Source organism: Aspergillus saccharolyticus, assembly GCF_003184585.1.
Source record: "Aspergillus saccharolyticus JOP 1030-1 unplaced genomic scaffold BP01scaffold_48, whole genome shotgun sequence".
NCBI lineage: Eukaryota > Fungi > Ascomycota > Eurotiomycetes > Eurotiales > Aspergillaceae > Aspergillus > Aspergillus saccharolyticus.
Genome location: NW_020290658.1, coordinates 1 through 15,593, shown reverse-complemented (window position 1 = coordinate 15,593; position 15,593 = coordinate 1). Strand labels below are relative to the sequence as shown.

The window sequence follows — 15,593 nt, the reverse complement described above, 5'->3', positions numbered from 1 at the left end:
CTTATTATACCTGGCATGGTGGACCCCTTTTCCTTCGTCATCTGTCTTCTTTTTGAGTATATTTTCCCTCACCATTTGGCACCATTGTCCTATCATTTCTCTTTCCTTCTTCCTCACTTCCTTGACTTATCTTTTATTTATTTATTTTTGATCTTGGATGTGCTCAGTGTGCGATATGGTGCGTGTCGTTTTCCTTTTCCCTGCCCCAAGCAACTGGGGCGGGTGTATGAGTGCATCGAGGGCAATGGAGTGGGGGTAACATTTACCATACAAAAGTGAACCCAAATATAAAGCGAACGCGGCTTGATGAAATTAGATTTTTGGCCGGGGACATGTTTCAGGGAAACACTCCGAAGTCGAGTACAATCGTGAGATTAGTAGTGGACTTTTGTGCTGAAGCCCATGCTCCCTGCTCCGCGGACGTACTATTGTCTTTACTGGACATGAAGGTTACACCAATTCTCCGATGGCGCAGCAACTTCGCATTCCTACTGGGTGCCACAGCCCAAGCTCACCCCAGCCACTACATACAGTAGTCCTATTCCTTTTCTCCTGTACTCCGTAATGTATCTAATTTGAAGGGCGGGTATAGGATAAGACAATCAACGTGTCCAATTCAAACGAGACAAAACATACACATCTTCGGAGCTGTAAACGAACGGGCGTCGTAGCCACAAAACCTAGCAAATTTATGGAGGATTGTGCAATGCACTGTACAGTACTAATCCCCCAATGTGCCTTTGAAGGGAGAGATGACTGCCAGTGTTGGTTCTGCCCCCTTTGCACCGCAGCGCGCCTCCCTCGTATATTCCAAGACATCATCGTTGTCATTTCCCGTGAGTCTCTGCATACCTGTACTGGAGGAGGAGGAGGAGGAGGAGGAGGAGGAGGAGGATGATGATGATGATAATGATGTGAGGTAGCACTGTGAGAGTAATCATTGATAGAAGAGTAGAAATGTAGACGCAAAGGTGAGACTTCAACTCACCCCCTGCCACCACGCCCGTTTGTCTTGATTAGAAGAGTGTCTGACACTACCCAACCCAACCGGGTGCACGCATAAATACGACAATCGGATGAGGAAGAGCAGCAGCAGCAGCACAAATGAGTATCCATCTTTGACATAGCAGTCCAGACTCAAAGTGTGAGCTAGAGCTTGACTATAGTCTAGACATGAACCTCGATTCTCGTGGGCTGGCATTTCCCTCGTCTACCACACACACACACACACACACACACACCTCTGCTCCTTCTCTCTCTCAGAAAACAGTATGATTCAGCAGAACTGCGGTAACTAATAGTGGAATTTCTCCCAAGCACATCACCAATTGAAAACTTGCCTCGGGAAGAGACCCAGGAATAAAAACGCAAAGAAAGCCACCGAAATGAATTACCCAGTGTGTCTTAGCAACTTATGAACAATACGTAATAGCTACTGACCGAGAATCGCTGATGGGCAAAAAGAAAGATAATTCAAGCCGAGCCAGGAAACTTCAATAAGCAACTAATTAGTTCCTTTGGTTCCTGCTTTTGATAATACTGTACACAGGTCTCCTTGTTCTTTGCTTCTTCTTTCCCCTCCGTCTTCTTCGATTTCCTGCTTCGGTTTCGAATCGAGTTGTGCTTCGTAGGTCAAAGCTTTTTCTCCATGTTGGTTTATTATCAACATCAAATTGTGCACTACAGTACGGAGTACAGCAGAGTACTTGTCTCTCTTTCAGCACAGGTAATGCAATAAATACGACAACAACAACAGCAACAGCAACGCCAAACGCACGACTGCACCGCCAGCAATAAACTGTAAGACTGGGGTTCTTTCAGTCCGCATCTCTCCAAAGACAAAGTGACATGCTCGACTCCTTCTTTCTCGTCCTGTGGCTCGTCTTCGAAGTGTGCTGTTCAATTTTCTGGTTTGCGAAACCTGGCTGAAGGTGCTGGGCAAAGGCGGGCACTCTCTCCCGGTGGCTGTTGCGCGTTTGCACCTGTCCCGGCGTGGCTGTCATTTAATAACTGGTGGAGGGGCTACCATAGGTCTTGTTACCTTGATTCCTGGAATGTCTTGGGATGCATCTCGTACAACGTGGAGACTGAAGCTACTTTGCTACGTTATACTATGCTCTGTAGGCTTACCGTTTGCTCGGAATGTCGTTGCGTAACCTGTCGCCCAGACTAAACTCCCCCATCGAGGTGCTCGCGAGGATGTATAGGTCACCGAAAGAGTCACAAGCGCTTCAAGTAATTCACAATAGAAGAGTCGAGTTGCGCTCTGGAAAGCTTTCATTATTGACAAGGTCATTCAGGAGTTACATCGCTCGATAGCTCACTTAATGCAGCAACGTTCCTAAGCCGCCGGCCCTGTCGTCGGTCCATCCTGGCCCGAAAGGCTGGTCGGTCCAAGAACCAGGCAGTTTGGCGACTGAGAACCATGCTACATTCCGATACACTATTGAATAAAGCAGAAAAAGCAAGAAATCGTCCAGACCGACGTTGACTGGGTTAGATAAATGCAAAAGAAAACCATCCTTCTCCGTGCTCTTCGCCGTCATCAACTTCTTCGCCACCACCTTTGTCCAGACGTCTTCAAGTTGGATCAGTCTCAGATGTACCACATCGAGAACGGAAGCCGGTTCATATTGCCTACCATGGGCAATAGTCTCGGATCCACGGGGCGTTTCTCCGGCTTGGGATTCGTCAACTTGACTGTTGGTCCACTTTGAGGGCCCGAACTTGCAGCCACGTCTTCGTGGTGTCTCGCCCGAGCTGCGATCAGGTGAGCGTAATAAACAGCAGGATCTATACATGTTAGTTCAAAGAAGATCATATCAAGATAAGAATTGGAACGGCATGTCAACTCACGCAATGAAACCGACGTAGTGGACCGCATATACTGGTAGCAATGATCGTAGATCAAGTTCTCAAGTTCGTGAGCCTTGTGTCCAATCTGGTCCAGAATCACATGGTAATGAACGGGACAAGATGTGCCCTGAAGCGCAATGTGAGAGTACAACAAGAAGTCCCAATCATGAGGACTGGTCACATCCTTCTCGATCAAAGTGCCGGGCAACGGGTTGCCGTTCTTATCCGCGGCGTTGCGGTCACCAGGTCTGGGAAAGGCGCGGAGATGGTGGCGCTTGTTTGCAACGACAACAGTAAATTTGCCAGGCCATCTATCCTGAGTGAGCTTCATGAAGATAGACTTCATGTCGAAAACCTCAGACTGAAGAACATGCTCGAATTGGCCGGTCGAGACACCGTCGCGGAAGTAATAAACGTGCTCTGGCGCACGCCCTTGTCCGACGGTAGACATCCATTCGCGGATCAGAGGAGTCAGCATGATTTCGAGGTTAGCACGATTGATAATTTCGACACGATCGCCGTTGGCTTCGCAAGCCCCGAAGTAACGACCACCAAAGTTGTCCATACACACAGATACCGCAGCCATCGAGGGTGACCAGACGCCCATGGGAGAGTGCGTGACATCGGCTCCAATGATCATAGAGTTGGGCTTGAGCGTTGCGCCTGAAACCTTAGAAACCACGCGGGCTGTAGTTCCACCAAGCTTAGCGTTCACCTTCATCAGTACGTTGGAGTAGTACTGCGGATTTCCCTTCATGACGTGCGATGCGAGCACACATTGAGAAGGAACGCCAAAGCGACAGTCGCATGACTTCTTAATCCGGAGATAGGCGAACGAATCCTTGTTAGGAACGACAAATATGAGAAGCTGCGGGCTCTTGACATTGCACTTCGCATTCACTATTTCGTGCAGTTTTTTGACAGCCTCACCAATATCCTCCTTCAATTCAACGATGACTGGGCGCCGCGCAACCTGCCCGCCATGTCCCGCATAGGCCTTCATAAGACCATCGCAGAATGCCTCAACCTGTGCCTTGTTGGCAGAACCACGCTTTCCGACAAAATATCCAACGCCCCAGTGTTCGAGAGGACGTCTGTTTGTCTGATAGAACTTCTTGCCACGAAGGTCCCAGCGGCCGTTTGTACCGGGGTTGTGGCGCTGGTTAGCACCGAAATGAATGTCTGGGCTCGGAAGAAGACGAGCTTTGCCCCGAATCATGTTGGGGTCGACCTGGAGACCGAAAGCACTGAGAACGGGATCGTTGGTGTGATCCATCATTTTCTTGTTGGCTACAATTGAATTCAGTCTCTCAGCAGGGCGAGAAGCGCAGTATCTGATCATGGCTGCCGTCTGGAATTCATTCAGCTTCCATGGGTAACGAGTAAAGCCATGAATGGTCAGGAGTTCCATAGGGTAGAGAACGCCTTTCTTGGTCATCTCAACCATAGGAAGCTCCGGAAAATCAAGGAAGATGTTGTACTTCTTCTTAAAGTACTGCTCGACACTCATGCGGTCAATTTTTCCAGTCGCCTTGTCCTTAATGTCCAGCATGTACTGGCGGGCATTGCCGTTAACCAGACCTTTGATAGTGAAATTGACCCCGGTACATGGGCATCCTTTGTAGTGTGCCTGCACCACAAGTTTCTTCAGCTTGCGGTGTACCTCATAGAAACCTGGCGACTCAGTCGTACCGCCATGCTTGTCTGAGACGGGCTCACACCGGTGAATGACCTCTTGAATGTCTCGCGCATCCAAAACAGCGATAGCTACCTGCATTACGCCACAGCGAGACCAGAAGCAAGTGTTCGAGACGTCGATGTTCACGATGAGTCCACGGTTCTGCATCAATCATAAGCATATGTGAGCATATGAGATAAAGAGCAACGAGAACCAAGAAAACTTACCAAAGCCGGACGAATCGCCTGATACACGCCTTTAAAGGCATAGACACATTTGCCCAAATCCTGACTTGCGCCTTCGGGGTCGAAGAATGAACGCTTGATTGCCACATACTTGTTCGATGGCGTTTCTCGAAGGACATGGTCCAGAAAATCTGCGATGACTGTTAGCCTTCATTAACCGAGTTCGGAGAAAGCTTTGCTCACTCAAGGCCTGGAGAACGTTCTCCGACATATCAGTGCGCCCCTGAAGCCAGAGGTTCAAGGCTGAGAGATCGACAGTCTTGGTGGGTCGTACCAGCAGACGGAAAACGTTGGGTTTGGCACCCGGCTTACGGTTCTGCTCAGCATCGAGATCAACCATGACATTGAGGCCTTGCTTGTATTCTTGCAGAGTCCTAATCTGAAGTCAGTCACGTTGCACACTCAGGTGTGATGAGGAGTCATACCAAGCCAATTTCTGTCCGTCGAAGATGATGCTTTTAAGGGCGTTCTTCCTGGCACTGGAATCCCAGACCTTCTTGATCACGGCAGTCTTCTCAGCGCCGTTGCCGATTTGCACCTATATTGGTTGTCAGTTTGGACCCCGCTGTGGGTAAGCTGCCAATGATACTTACATCATACTGGTAAATCCTTCTGCTTGGGAACTTGGTGATCGGGTAGGCGTTCAAGCTGACCTCGATTTCCTTCCCGGTAGTGTTGAAGCCAGGGCGAGGAACCGTTTCGGATGGGATTTTGTACTTCTCAATCTCGTCAGCCGTGCGAATTCTCAGATGACGGAGACCATCCGGAAGCTTGTCAATGGCCTCCAGCCACTCCATTTTGTGTCTGAAAGAGGGGATGAATGGAAAATTGGATGGGATGTAGTGGGGTGAGATAAGAATGATCCACTCGGGGTGTGATAGAGGGGTTGGTAGTAAGTAAGAGACAAATGGGAGACTCGATAGCTCTGAGAATGGAAAGTGGAAGAACAGGCTCAAAGATGTTGGGAAGATGAGAGTATGGAGGGGGAAAGGAAGAAGAAGGAGGGGGTTTATATAATAGAGGCCGAGGAGAAGGTGGACTAGAGCCCAGTGAAGAAATAAGAACCATTCAATGATCGTGTAGGGGAGTGGTGAAGCTCCGATCACCTTCAGTAGGGATCCATGGCATGGGATGAATTTCCAACAATGCTTAAAGGGGCCATTACCCAGGGGCCCAGAGTGAATACTACACATCGACCACAAGATTCAAGAAGGTCTTTCCATGAAGAGAAAATAACAGAGGGACGTCGTCCGAAATGTTAATAGGAACAGTCTCGAGGGGTGAATACGAGGTTGAGGGAAGGCAGGAAAGGAAATTATGGAAAGACCAGCCGATGCAGTGTGAATATCAAGGTTGACGGACAATGGGTGAATAGGAACAGCAACCCGAGTAGCCCAACGTTCTTCTTAGAAATACACCACCACTAGTACACAACCCACTACTTTCAGACATTCGATGAGCAGTCACTGTTTGGTTGCAAACACAAAATGAAATGCACATACCCTATGATTGATGTTATACGCTCCCACAGGCAGGTCAATGTTCCTGCACATGTCCGTGACCAATTTCGGCGTCTCCCGAGCAGGGTCAGACAAAGGTTCAGAGGTGCTCGCCATTTTGATGATTGGAAACAGCTAGTGGATGGGTACTCGTTTGCTTCTGCGGTACGGAATGTCAGACAACCTGTTTCGAACTATTGCTTCCAGCAGCGAGATTATGATAAGTCATGTGGAGGGAAGCCAGGCTTGCATGCAATGGACTTCCTTCGGCACAAACAAGGCCAGCTCAAAGCAGAGCGTCATGCTTTCGGCTAGCAGTCCATGTCATGGTCGAGCTCTCGCGTTGGCACGATCGACTCAAATGCAGGCACCCGTGTGCAGCCGCAGGATGAGGCAGGTTCGCTTTGGAAGTACATACCTGAGCAGACTTCAATTGCCACCGTCAATTGAAGAAGATTATGGCCGCAATGTGACACTCGGAGAACTTCGTTACTGAATAAGTCGATGGGTCATTGGCATGGGCTCGCAAAGAAGGTTTGAGGATATGGCTTTGTGATGCGGTGTGGCTGAGTGGGTAGCAGTATAAGAGGATTGGAGGAATTGGTAAGTGCCGAGGGAAGTATTTGAGGGATGATGGTTTGGCGAGAGAACCAGCCAGACAGCAGGGAATCGATGATTCTGGGCTGTTGGATGGCAGAGGTTGTCGGGAGGCAGTGGAGTGATTTCAGGTAGGAGACTGCGGGAAACAGAGATGGCTGCTAGGTGATAGGTTGAGGGAAGGATGAAAGGGAAAGGGTAGAGGCAGGTTGTGAGTGTGGGTAAGATGATGGGTGGAAGACGATGGGAATGAAGATGGGTATGAGAAAGGATGGAAGGTGTGGAGGAAGATGGAAGAAGAGAGGAAGGGAGGTGAGGGAGGAATGGGTGGAAATCAAGGTGAGTGGAAGTGAGTGAGAGAGTGAGGCCGGAGATGAGAAGTAGAAGTGTTATTATGGGATAGTGACCACAACCGCAACGCGCTCACCCAATGAGGAGGAGATACAGTACAAAAGGGAGGGACGGCAGGAGCAGGAAATGAAGGTGCAGGTAAGGTATAAGGCGTAGGAATATGAGGAAAGAGCGAGAAACACTCACCGGGGCGACCAAAGGTCAGGTGCCAGAGAGGAAGAGATGAAGGATTGACCCGGAACTTTGATGGCTAAGTTCCGGTTTGGGATGATGTACTGTCGGGGTCAAGGAACAAGGTAAGGATTTGGCTGAGATGACTGATGTTGCTGTGTTGATGTGGAAGTTGGTGAGATGAACTTGAGGTTATTGTGTAGGATGTGCTGGTGGATGAGGAAGTGCCTCAGAGTGAGCAGTACTTCCGACTACATTGCACTCAGCTGAGTATCAATTCAGGATCAGCTTCCAGTGATGATCAAGGTGTGTATGCGATTGAGGTCCAGATTCAGAGGATCAAACTCGAGGTCGGAGTTTGATACTAGCTGTGCGCATGCAAATCATAGCTCCATGCGGAGCAATAAATGCTGATAGAGCAGCGAGTTGGTCATTTCTGGACTGAGGATCTACATCGAGAGATATACGGATCTGATACATGACCCCTGCTTGTCGGCAGAATCTGGTATGATGACTCAAGTGTTACTGGACGCTGGTCAACCTTGCTCTAGGCTTAAGAACAGCAGAATATTTCAAGTCCTAGCTTCCTCGACAACAGTACGTCTTCAGATCAGGAAGTTTAAAGCTGAAATAATTATTGAGTTAACACAGCCGATTGTGTGCTATCGTGGACAGCAGAAAACTGAAGATTTGGACCCCACCAATAATCGAAGCATCGCCTTTCCCAGGCCGGTGCCACACACACTGTACAAGCCGCCCCAAACTGATTATAGAAAGCAATAAAGATAAGAATCAACCCACGACATCGCCAAGCTTGAAACGCCCACTCATCAAATGCAAACGACAGCCAACAACTGTACAGTCCAGAGCCGCGCCGCTGTCGCTACCCAAAACGCGAACGAATGATACAACGCGGATGCAGGGTGGTTGCATTCGCGCGTGACAGGATTTGTTGTTACACAATAACGTGTTTGTGTGTCGCATAAATCAGGACCGGTACGCACCTACACAGAGCTGTTAGCAGGGCCCTCACACATGCAGATATACAGGAGGGTTAGGGTAAAGATGATGACATACCAGGAAAAGATGGGGGTGCTTGGCCGGCTCCGAGCCCACGAGGGAAGGGAATTTGCGACATCGAACCAGGAATGTCGATCCTGCGGATGAGGTCGACCATTTTCTCCGGAGAGAAGCGCCCGGCATTGTAAGCAGAAGCCGGAGGAATCACACTTAGGAGGTAGACAATGTCACGGGGAAGAGGAGCAGGGGACCCTTGGGATCTGAACTGCGATTGGTTGGCCATTGTCTGCTGAGTCCGTTTCTGGTCCAGCTGGCGTCTCTGCGTGGTCTTGAGAGGAGATTCAGCCCGCACGAACTTGCGTGGGCGGCCCATGTCGTCATCAAACTCCTCTAACTGCCGCTTGGGCGAGTTCGTGATAGACGGATCCTGGAATCGGGAATTGGGAGTGCCGTGACGGGACATCATTTGATCTGCCCCATATGCCGTCGGCTTGGGTCTGGTCTGGGAGGGTGAGATGATAGGATGCACTGCTGTGGGGTCGAAAGTCGGGGTCGAGAAACGGTGGGCGAATTGCTCCAAGGTTGGATCTTCCGGGAACAATTCACGCATACGGGTCTCGAGGTTGATGACTTGGACAAGATCGCCGTAGCGCGACTCGTATTCGTGGAGAAAAGCAAAGATGGGCTTGGTCTTGTGCACGTTCTCGGGGTTGGAGGCTAATTTCCTCACAGTCATCTCAAAGACTGCTCTAGCATCTGGCACGGTGGAAGTCAGCATCATTCTTCAGGGACCTATAGGATAGCGAAGTGAAACGTACTAATGACATCGTTGATATCAATAAGGTGCTTCAAGTACTCCAAAGCGAAATTCTCATCCTCTGGGAAAAGCTTTGCCCCCCGCTCGAAAATCTTGGTAGCGGCAGGGTCCTTGTAACAATGATATTCTATAAGAGCACTTGCTATATAAACATCACTCGTGATGCGGCCCCGCTTCCGAGCATCTTGGAAGATCGACCTCGATCCGGGCATCTCGTTGAGCTTGCCCTTACCCTGAATGCGACGCATCGCGCGCATGAGAGCAATCCAGGCGAAGGAAACGGTCTTGGACAGAATGCCAATTTGAATCGCATGTGCATTTCGGACGGCTTCAATCTGGGATTTCTTGATAGATTCCCGCGCCTTGGCCTCCTGATCATCATCGTCGTCGTCATCGTTCTTCGACGGTGGCTTCTCGGGTTGCATCTTGGCGAATGTTTCTTCCAGGCGAGCAACATCTTGATCCTCGCGGGTGCGGGCCTTGGCAATCAGCTCGTAGAGTGAGTCGAGCAATCTGTCGTAAGGTTCGCGGACTTTGGCACCGCGAACGATGGGGTCCTGCTCCGACTCGGTGTTGATTTCCAACCGGTCCGCGCGCTTAAACGCAAGCAAACAGCTTTCGGGATTAGCGTCAATGCCATGTTTCAGGAATTCATTTCCATCATGGTCCATCTCATTATGAAAGCAGAACTCAGCTGCTTCAAACCACATTTCGGGCAAGAATCTGAGAGCCATGAGAGCTTGTTTATAAACGTAAACGACCCGGGCTTTGTAGGTGGCAGCGTCGTCCTCCTTTAGCACGAGAGGGTCGCCCTTCTCCCACTTGATCCAGCGCTTCCAAATATCCACTTGTTGCGCATACTCAATGTCACCGTCAGAGCCAGGCACGGGAGGCAACCTTGGCAGGGTCGTGCGGTTCAAATTTTGCGTGATGTTCTGCAGCTCGGTGAAAGAGCTGCGGGCGGTCATATATGCTGGCGATTGTTCCTGCAGGAACTTGCGGCCCTACACAAAGTCACAGGTGAGTAAGATGGTCTTTATAGAAAGCTTGAGATAATTACCGTCATCTTGTTCAGTCCCATCTCAAACTGATCATACTCTTTCCAGAGAGTGTTAACCGCCTGAGTGGGCACGCAGATGGCTTTTTGGTAAGCCTTCCGGAGGAGGTCCATCTTCTGTTGATCTTGCCAGCCAGACCCTCCAACATTTCCAGGACCCGAGCGGATGAATTGGACGTACTCTGACCAGATGGAGCCAGAGTCCTTATCGACGCCGACATGTTGAAAGGCGAGGTCATAAGCCGCAGTAATGATTCTCCTCGCTTGGCCCGTGGTGTCGGTTGTCAAGGGATTCCGCCGGCGCACGTAGTCCAAATATACCGACCACAGTTGCACATCAGGAATGGTCAGAAGGGTCCGGCTGAAGATTTGTTCCAATCGAAAGAGTTCGTTGAGCTCCGCTTCCATGTTTGCGTACGCCACCCATTGTTCGGCCTAGAAAGCTCATCAGCCGACATGGCCACTGCTAGCACATACAACAAGATACTCACCGAGAAGGGAAACACTTTCAAGAAGCGCTCATAGACGTCGCGGGCATTGTCAATCCGATTGCGGCTTCTGTGCTCGTTAATCAGCTCCAGCCAGGCAGGCATGTCACCTCGCGGGTCTTCCTTGATCCTGTCTTCTAGGATGCCAATTCGATCGTGAGGCAGGCGGCCCTTGGACATGGAGGGAGATTCCGGCTGGGGAGTAGCTGCAGTGCTCTCTTGTGCGCTATCCGGCTGTAGAGTACGCGCGTTGTACAACTCCTGGCCCGAAGCCACAGGCGCATCATGTTTAGAAGCAGCAGAAAAAGAGCTATTAGGGACATTCTTGACGCTGGCAGACTCCTGCGCAGTCTCATCCAATGATACATCAGGGGTAGAAGTAGCTTCATTTGCATTGCCTGAAATGGGTTGCGAAGGTATAGTATTCATGTCTTCGACACCTAGTACAGCCGGCGGCTCATAATCTGCATCACCCGCATCATCCTCATCCTCATCCTCAACCACAAACCCCCCAATCGTCCTAGTCTTGGGCGGAACAGAAGCCCCAGTGGCAAGGCCAGATGTTGATGCCTGAGACTCAGCTCGGGAAGGTGTTTGGGAAGGGTAGGTATCGCCAGCTTGCTGACTAGGGTCTGATTCGGGGGCACGGGAAGAAGAGATCTGGTCTGGGGGAGGGGTGGACTCGGAAGGAGGAGCAACGGCAGGAACATTTTCACTTTGGTTGGAATCTGTCAAGGGAACAGAATACTGATCTGGTAGAGTTTTTGAAGGGTCATAATCATCTGAATCTGAACTATCTGCACCTTGCTCTTCAACAGCCTTATAGTCCACAGAGTCTGCATTCATTGCCTGAGCCTGGAAAAAGGCGTTCTCAGCATCATCTTCGGCCATGACAAAAAGATGTGGTCTCGCTTGCGATAAGGGTCGAAGATTCAGACTACCTGAGGAAGAGCGCGGGGGGATTAGCGACGGGTAAACCTGAGGTCAGGAGAGAGTGGGGGAGGGGAGGAGGAGATATAAAAGTCAAGATGACTCTTAGACGAACACTTACGGAGAAAGGTGAGGGTTGAGCGGGCGGTGCTGCCAACCTAGAGCGATCGGGGAAAAGGACAAAGGAATCAACACAAGTCTTTTGGTAGAAGCTCCAAAGGGTACCAAAGTAAAAGAGAAAGAGGGGAAGTGCACACAAGTACGTAGAATCCGGACAATAAAAATGAAAACGCTCCTGGGTGGATCTCACAGGTATGGATCACACCGATGGAGATGAGGTGCAGTTTGAGTGCAGTGGATTCTATTCGGGGTTCGGAGCTTGTGGCAGAAGCTGCGGCTGGCACGCATTGGGCCACACAGCACGTGATGTATTTTCTTTTCTTTTTTTGCTGGCGGGCTGAAGGGCGGTGGGCGGTGAGCGGTGGAGAAGGGCGCGCGAAAGATGCGTCCCTCACACGCGGCGCGTCGTCGTCGATCCTTCTTTTGCGGGTTGTTTAATTGATGGTTGCCAGTCTGGCTGGCCGTAGCTGTTAGCATTTAATAACTACTAGTACTAGTACTTCAAGCCTTAAGGCACTGTATGTATTCCGTACTGTACATCAACTAACTAACTACAAACAATACTTGCTTGCTGGCTGGCGGTTTCTCCTCCATCCATTTATCCCTCCATTTTCTCCTCCCCACTTCTCTTCCTCCCCTCTTCTCCTCTCTCCCTCTCTTCACCTCCCTTTCTTCCCAAATAAAACTAGAGCCATTCCTCTCATTATTTGTTTGTTTCGCTCTTGTCTTCAAAATCTTCCAAAATACTGCCTCCTCTTACAACTCACCCACCCTTTCATCTGATCTCTCCTTTTCATCACGAGCCCTCCGATACGGCTTCATAACCTCCCTTCTCAATCACCATGTCGGTCGTCTCTCTCCTCGGCGTCAAGATCGTCAACAACCCCGCCCCTTTCACAGCGCCCTACCAATTCGAAATCACTTTCGAATGCCTTGAGCAACTGCAAAAAGGTAATTATCGCCAACCCATCCCCGAAGATGTCTACACCGCAAGCGCTGACTGGCTCCCGCCCAACTAGATCTGGAGTGGAAGCTCACCTACGTCGGCTCTGCCACCTCGTAAGCCTTTTCAGCCCTGGACACACGACAAAAACGCATTCTCGTCCCTCAAACGCTAACCGTCATATCCTAGATCTGAATATGACCAAGAACTCGACTCCCTACTCGTGGGCCCCATCCCCGTCGGTGTCAACAAGTTCATCTTCGAGGCCGACCCGCCAGATTTGAAGCGCATTCCCACCTCGGAGATTCTCGGCGTTACCGTCATCCTGCTCACCTGCAGCTACGACGGTCGAGAGTTCGTCCGGGTAGGATACTATGTGAACAACGAGTATGATTCGGAGGAGCTCAGCGCCGATCCGCCTGCCAAGCCCATCATCGAGCGCATTCGTCGCAACATCCTCGCGGAGAAGCCTCGTGTCACTCGCTTCGCTATCAAGTGGTAAGTTCTGTGCCCATGTCCCCAACATCACTAGCTGCAATCGCCGGTTCTCATTGCGTGTGCAGGGACTCGGAGGAATCCGCCCCCGCCGAATACCCCCCCGACCAGCCCGATGCCGACCTCGTCGACGACAGCAACACATACGGTGCTGAGGAAGCCGAGCTGGAAGCCGCCCTCGTCAAAGAGCTCGAAGAAGCGGAGAGACAGGATACCTCCCGCGGTGAAGACCAAGACATGGAAGGCGGGGAGGCCACTGCTGGGGACGAGGAGGACATCTCCGATGCGGAGAGTGAAGACATCGAGGACGAGAGTGACGATGACGACGAGGAGCTCGACGAAGAAGAGGGCGGTGATGCCGACGAGGATATCGAGATGGGCGATGACACGGAGCCGAAAGACGAGGCGGCCGGCAACGCCAGCAACAACCCCACGGCCCAACATCAGCCGGAACTGATGGTCCACTAGATGCGTTGATGATGAAGTGCTTGGGCGTGCTGCTCGAACGAAGACGTGGGTATATTCTTTGTTTTTATTTGGTATCCTTCGAATGATTTTACGATTGGGTTCACGATGTGCTCGTTTTTTTCTTTTCTTTGTTTTTTTTAATTCCTTCGTGATATATCTTATCATATTACCCTCTTCCCAAAAGGTTCTGCAGTATTTATTTTCAAGGACATAGAACCGAAAAATAATTCAATTCCTTTTATATCCCCAAATAGACGTCGGCACAGTCTCCTTTACCTTCTCTCTTTTCCCCATCACCCCTCCAATCTGTCCCAAGAAAGAAAAAAAGATTCAACCCCTGCACATTCCTCTCGCCAGAACTCGGACATAAGCAAAAAGCAAGGGGACCATGCAACGAGGGGTACGTACCCGTGGCAACTTCCTTCCCCCTGACCTGGGCGCAACGCAAGGCTGAAGATAGGGAGGATGGGATGGTGCTTAGCGTAGCACAGACCATGAAGGTTGAGAGTAGTTGTGGGGACTTGAGACTCTTGTGCAAACAAATTACACATTCTATTTCGATTCTCACGTATGAGCGCCCGTCGCGTAGGAAGTATACTTGTCTACTTGCGCATCTAGTCCGTGGTAACAGTTTATGCTCGGTGCTTCGATTGATGCGAAGCCATTAGGGGTGTCAGGATATTCAGACAGGCTGAAGAGAATCTTCATGGGGGGGCAAATATGCGGTGAGTTTGTGGGCGGGAACTGAGAGGTAAAGGAAAGGTAGGTAGATTAGGAACGTAAGGGTATCATCGGTATGGTGAAAAAGATCCACCGTGTTTGTATGCTCGGTCAGCAATCGGGTAGTGGTCTCCTTTGGTGTCTGGGACTCTTAAGGGAGATTTGTTCCGAGTGGGAACATGAGGAAGCGCTGCGGGGACTGGTCGGTTGCGCCCTTCACCTATCTAATCTAATTCACTCTTGCGGGCAGTGAATCTACGGTCCTTCCTTGAAGCTTAAGGTATTTAGGTGAAGGAGACGTTTTCGAAAGAGAGACAAATTGCTTAGTATGTTTTGATAGATGCGCGGGTAGCCCAAGAATTGGAGCTTTCTCGGCCAGGTTCAAATGTCGTCTAGTCATAATGTTTGTTCAATTAGACTACCAAGAGACATAAAAAATCAACCAACGCCGCTGCCGCTGAGGCCTGGGTATGAATAAAGTATAAAACCCTCTACTGAGGTTACTGAAATACATGGACTTCCCCCTCCTTGAAGGGAAAGAGGGGCACCTAGGGAAAACCTAGAGACCGAATTTGGAACTAAGGGCTGTGCTTTTGTCAGTACATCATTGCACATTAGGAGATAATCGGAGATTGCACGTACCGCCCATAACAGCCTTGCGTTTCTGGGTCTGAACGAACTTGCTAACGTCTCGCGCCCAGTTGCTGCTGCTTTCCTCCAGTCGTTCCATCTGATCACCAGCGAGGTTAAGTCGTTCGGTACGTTCGGTGACCTGACGCTGCATGTAAGACCAGTACCCCTCCTGGTTGCCTGAGTCCGAAGACTGGTTTGTGCTTGTCCTGCCTTCTCTGAATGCTTTGCGGCGCTCCTGTTCGTCCAATCGCATCTGTTCCTGCATGCGCTTGGAAGGCGGGCGATCGGGGCCTCCAACTAGAATTTGCTGTCAGTCTGTGAGGCACAGGAGGAGGGCAAAGAGTTACTAACTCAACAAGTCCATGTCGGCCGGCGAGACATACTGCGTGCCAGAGATCCACTGGATGTTGGTAATGGTGGGCCGTGGTGGGATAACTGCTTGAGCATTGTACAATTGATCTTCGGAGGGTCGACTGTGGCATTGGTTAATCACTGGTTCATTCCG

The 15,593-nt window shown here is 50.3% G+C and overlaps 4 protein-coding genes across 4 annotated transcripts; 1 reads left to right on the top strand and 3 right to left on the bottom strand.

The window, feature by feature from the left end:
* Positions 1 to 2,428: 2,428 nt before the first annotated feature.
* BP01DRAFT_418764 (putative eukaryotic translation initiation factor eIF-2C4) lies at positions 2,429 to 5,576 on the bottom strand (the record flags this gene model as incomplete). Its single annotated transcript, XM_025579353.1, has 6 exons — positions 2,429 to 2,793; positions 2,857 to 4,696; positions 4,762 to 4,910; positions 4,963 to 5,153; positions 5,205 to 5,317; positions 5,373 to 5,576. 6 exons carry the CDS (start codon positions 5,574 to 5,576, stop codon positions 2,597 to 2,599), a joined length of 2,694 nt encoding a protein of 897 aa, XP_025427319.1. The 3' UTR covers positions 2,429 to 2,596.
* A 2,471-nt stretch (positions 5,577 to 8,047) lies between these two features.
* rna14 (cleavage polyadenylation factor subunit RNA14) lies at positions 8,048 to 12,059 on the bottom strand. Its single transcript, XM_025575919.1, has 6 exons — positions 11,831 to 12,059; positions 10,783 to 11,720; positions 10,295 to 10,726; positions 9,236 to 10,238; positions 8,475 to 9,173; positions 8,048 to 8,401 (listed from the first exon to the last, which is right to left on the bottom strand). The coding sequence occupies exons 2-6, from the start codon at positions 11,668 to 11,670 to the stop codon at positions 8,385 to 8,387; spliced, it is 3,039 nt and encodes a 1,012-aa protein (XP_025427318.1). The 5' UTR covers positions 11,671 to 11,720; positions 11,831 to 12,059; the 3' UTR covers positions 8,048 to 8,384.
* A 269-nt stretch (positions 12,060 to 12,328) lies between these two features.
* asf1 (nucleosome assembly factor ASF1) lies at positions 12,329 to 13,980 on the top strand. Its single transcript, XM_025578377.1, has 4 exons — positions 12,329 to 12,780; positions 12,849 to 12,888; positions 12,962 to 13,270; positions 13,336 to 13,980. The coding sequence occupies exons 1-4, from the start codon at positions 12,672 to 12,674 to the stop codon at positions 13,733 to 13,735; spliced, it is 858 nt and encodes a 285-aa protein (XP_025427317.1). The 5' UTR covers positions 12,329 to 12,671; the 3' UTR covers positions 13,736 to 13,980.
* A 1,034-nt stretch (positions 13,981 to 15,014) lies between these two features.
* BP01DRAFT_386469 (uncharacterized protein) lies at positions 15,015 to 15,452 on the bottom strand (the record flags this gene model as incomplete). The annotated part of the gene is made up of 3 exons (XM_025577673.1): positions 15,015 to 15,040; positions 15,098 to 15,385; positions 15,440 to 15,452. The coding sequence occupies 3 exons, from the start codon at positions 15,450 to 15,452 to the stop codon at positions 15,015 to 15,017; spliced, it is 327 nt and encodes a 108-aa protein (XP_025427316.1).
* Positions 15,453 to 15,593: the final 141 nt, after the last annotated feature.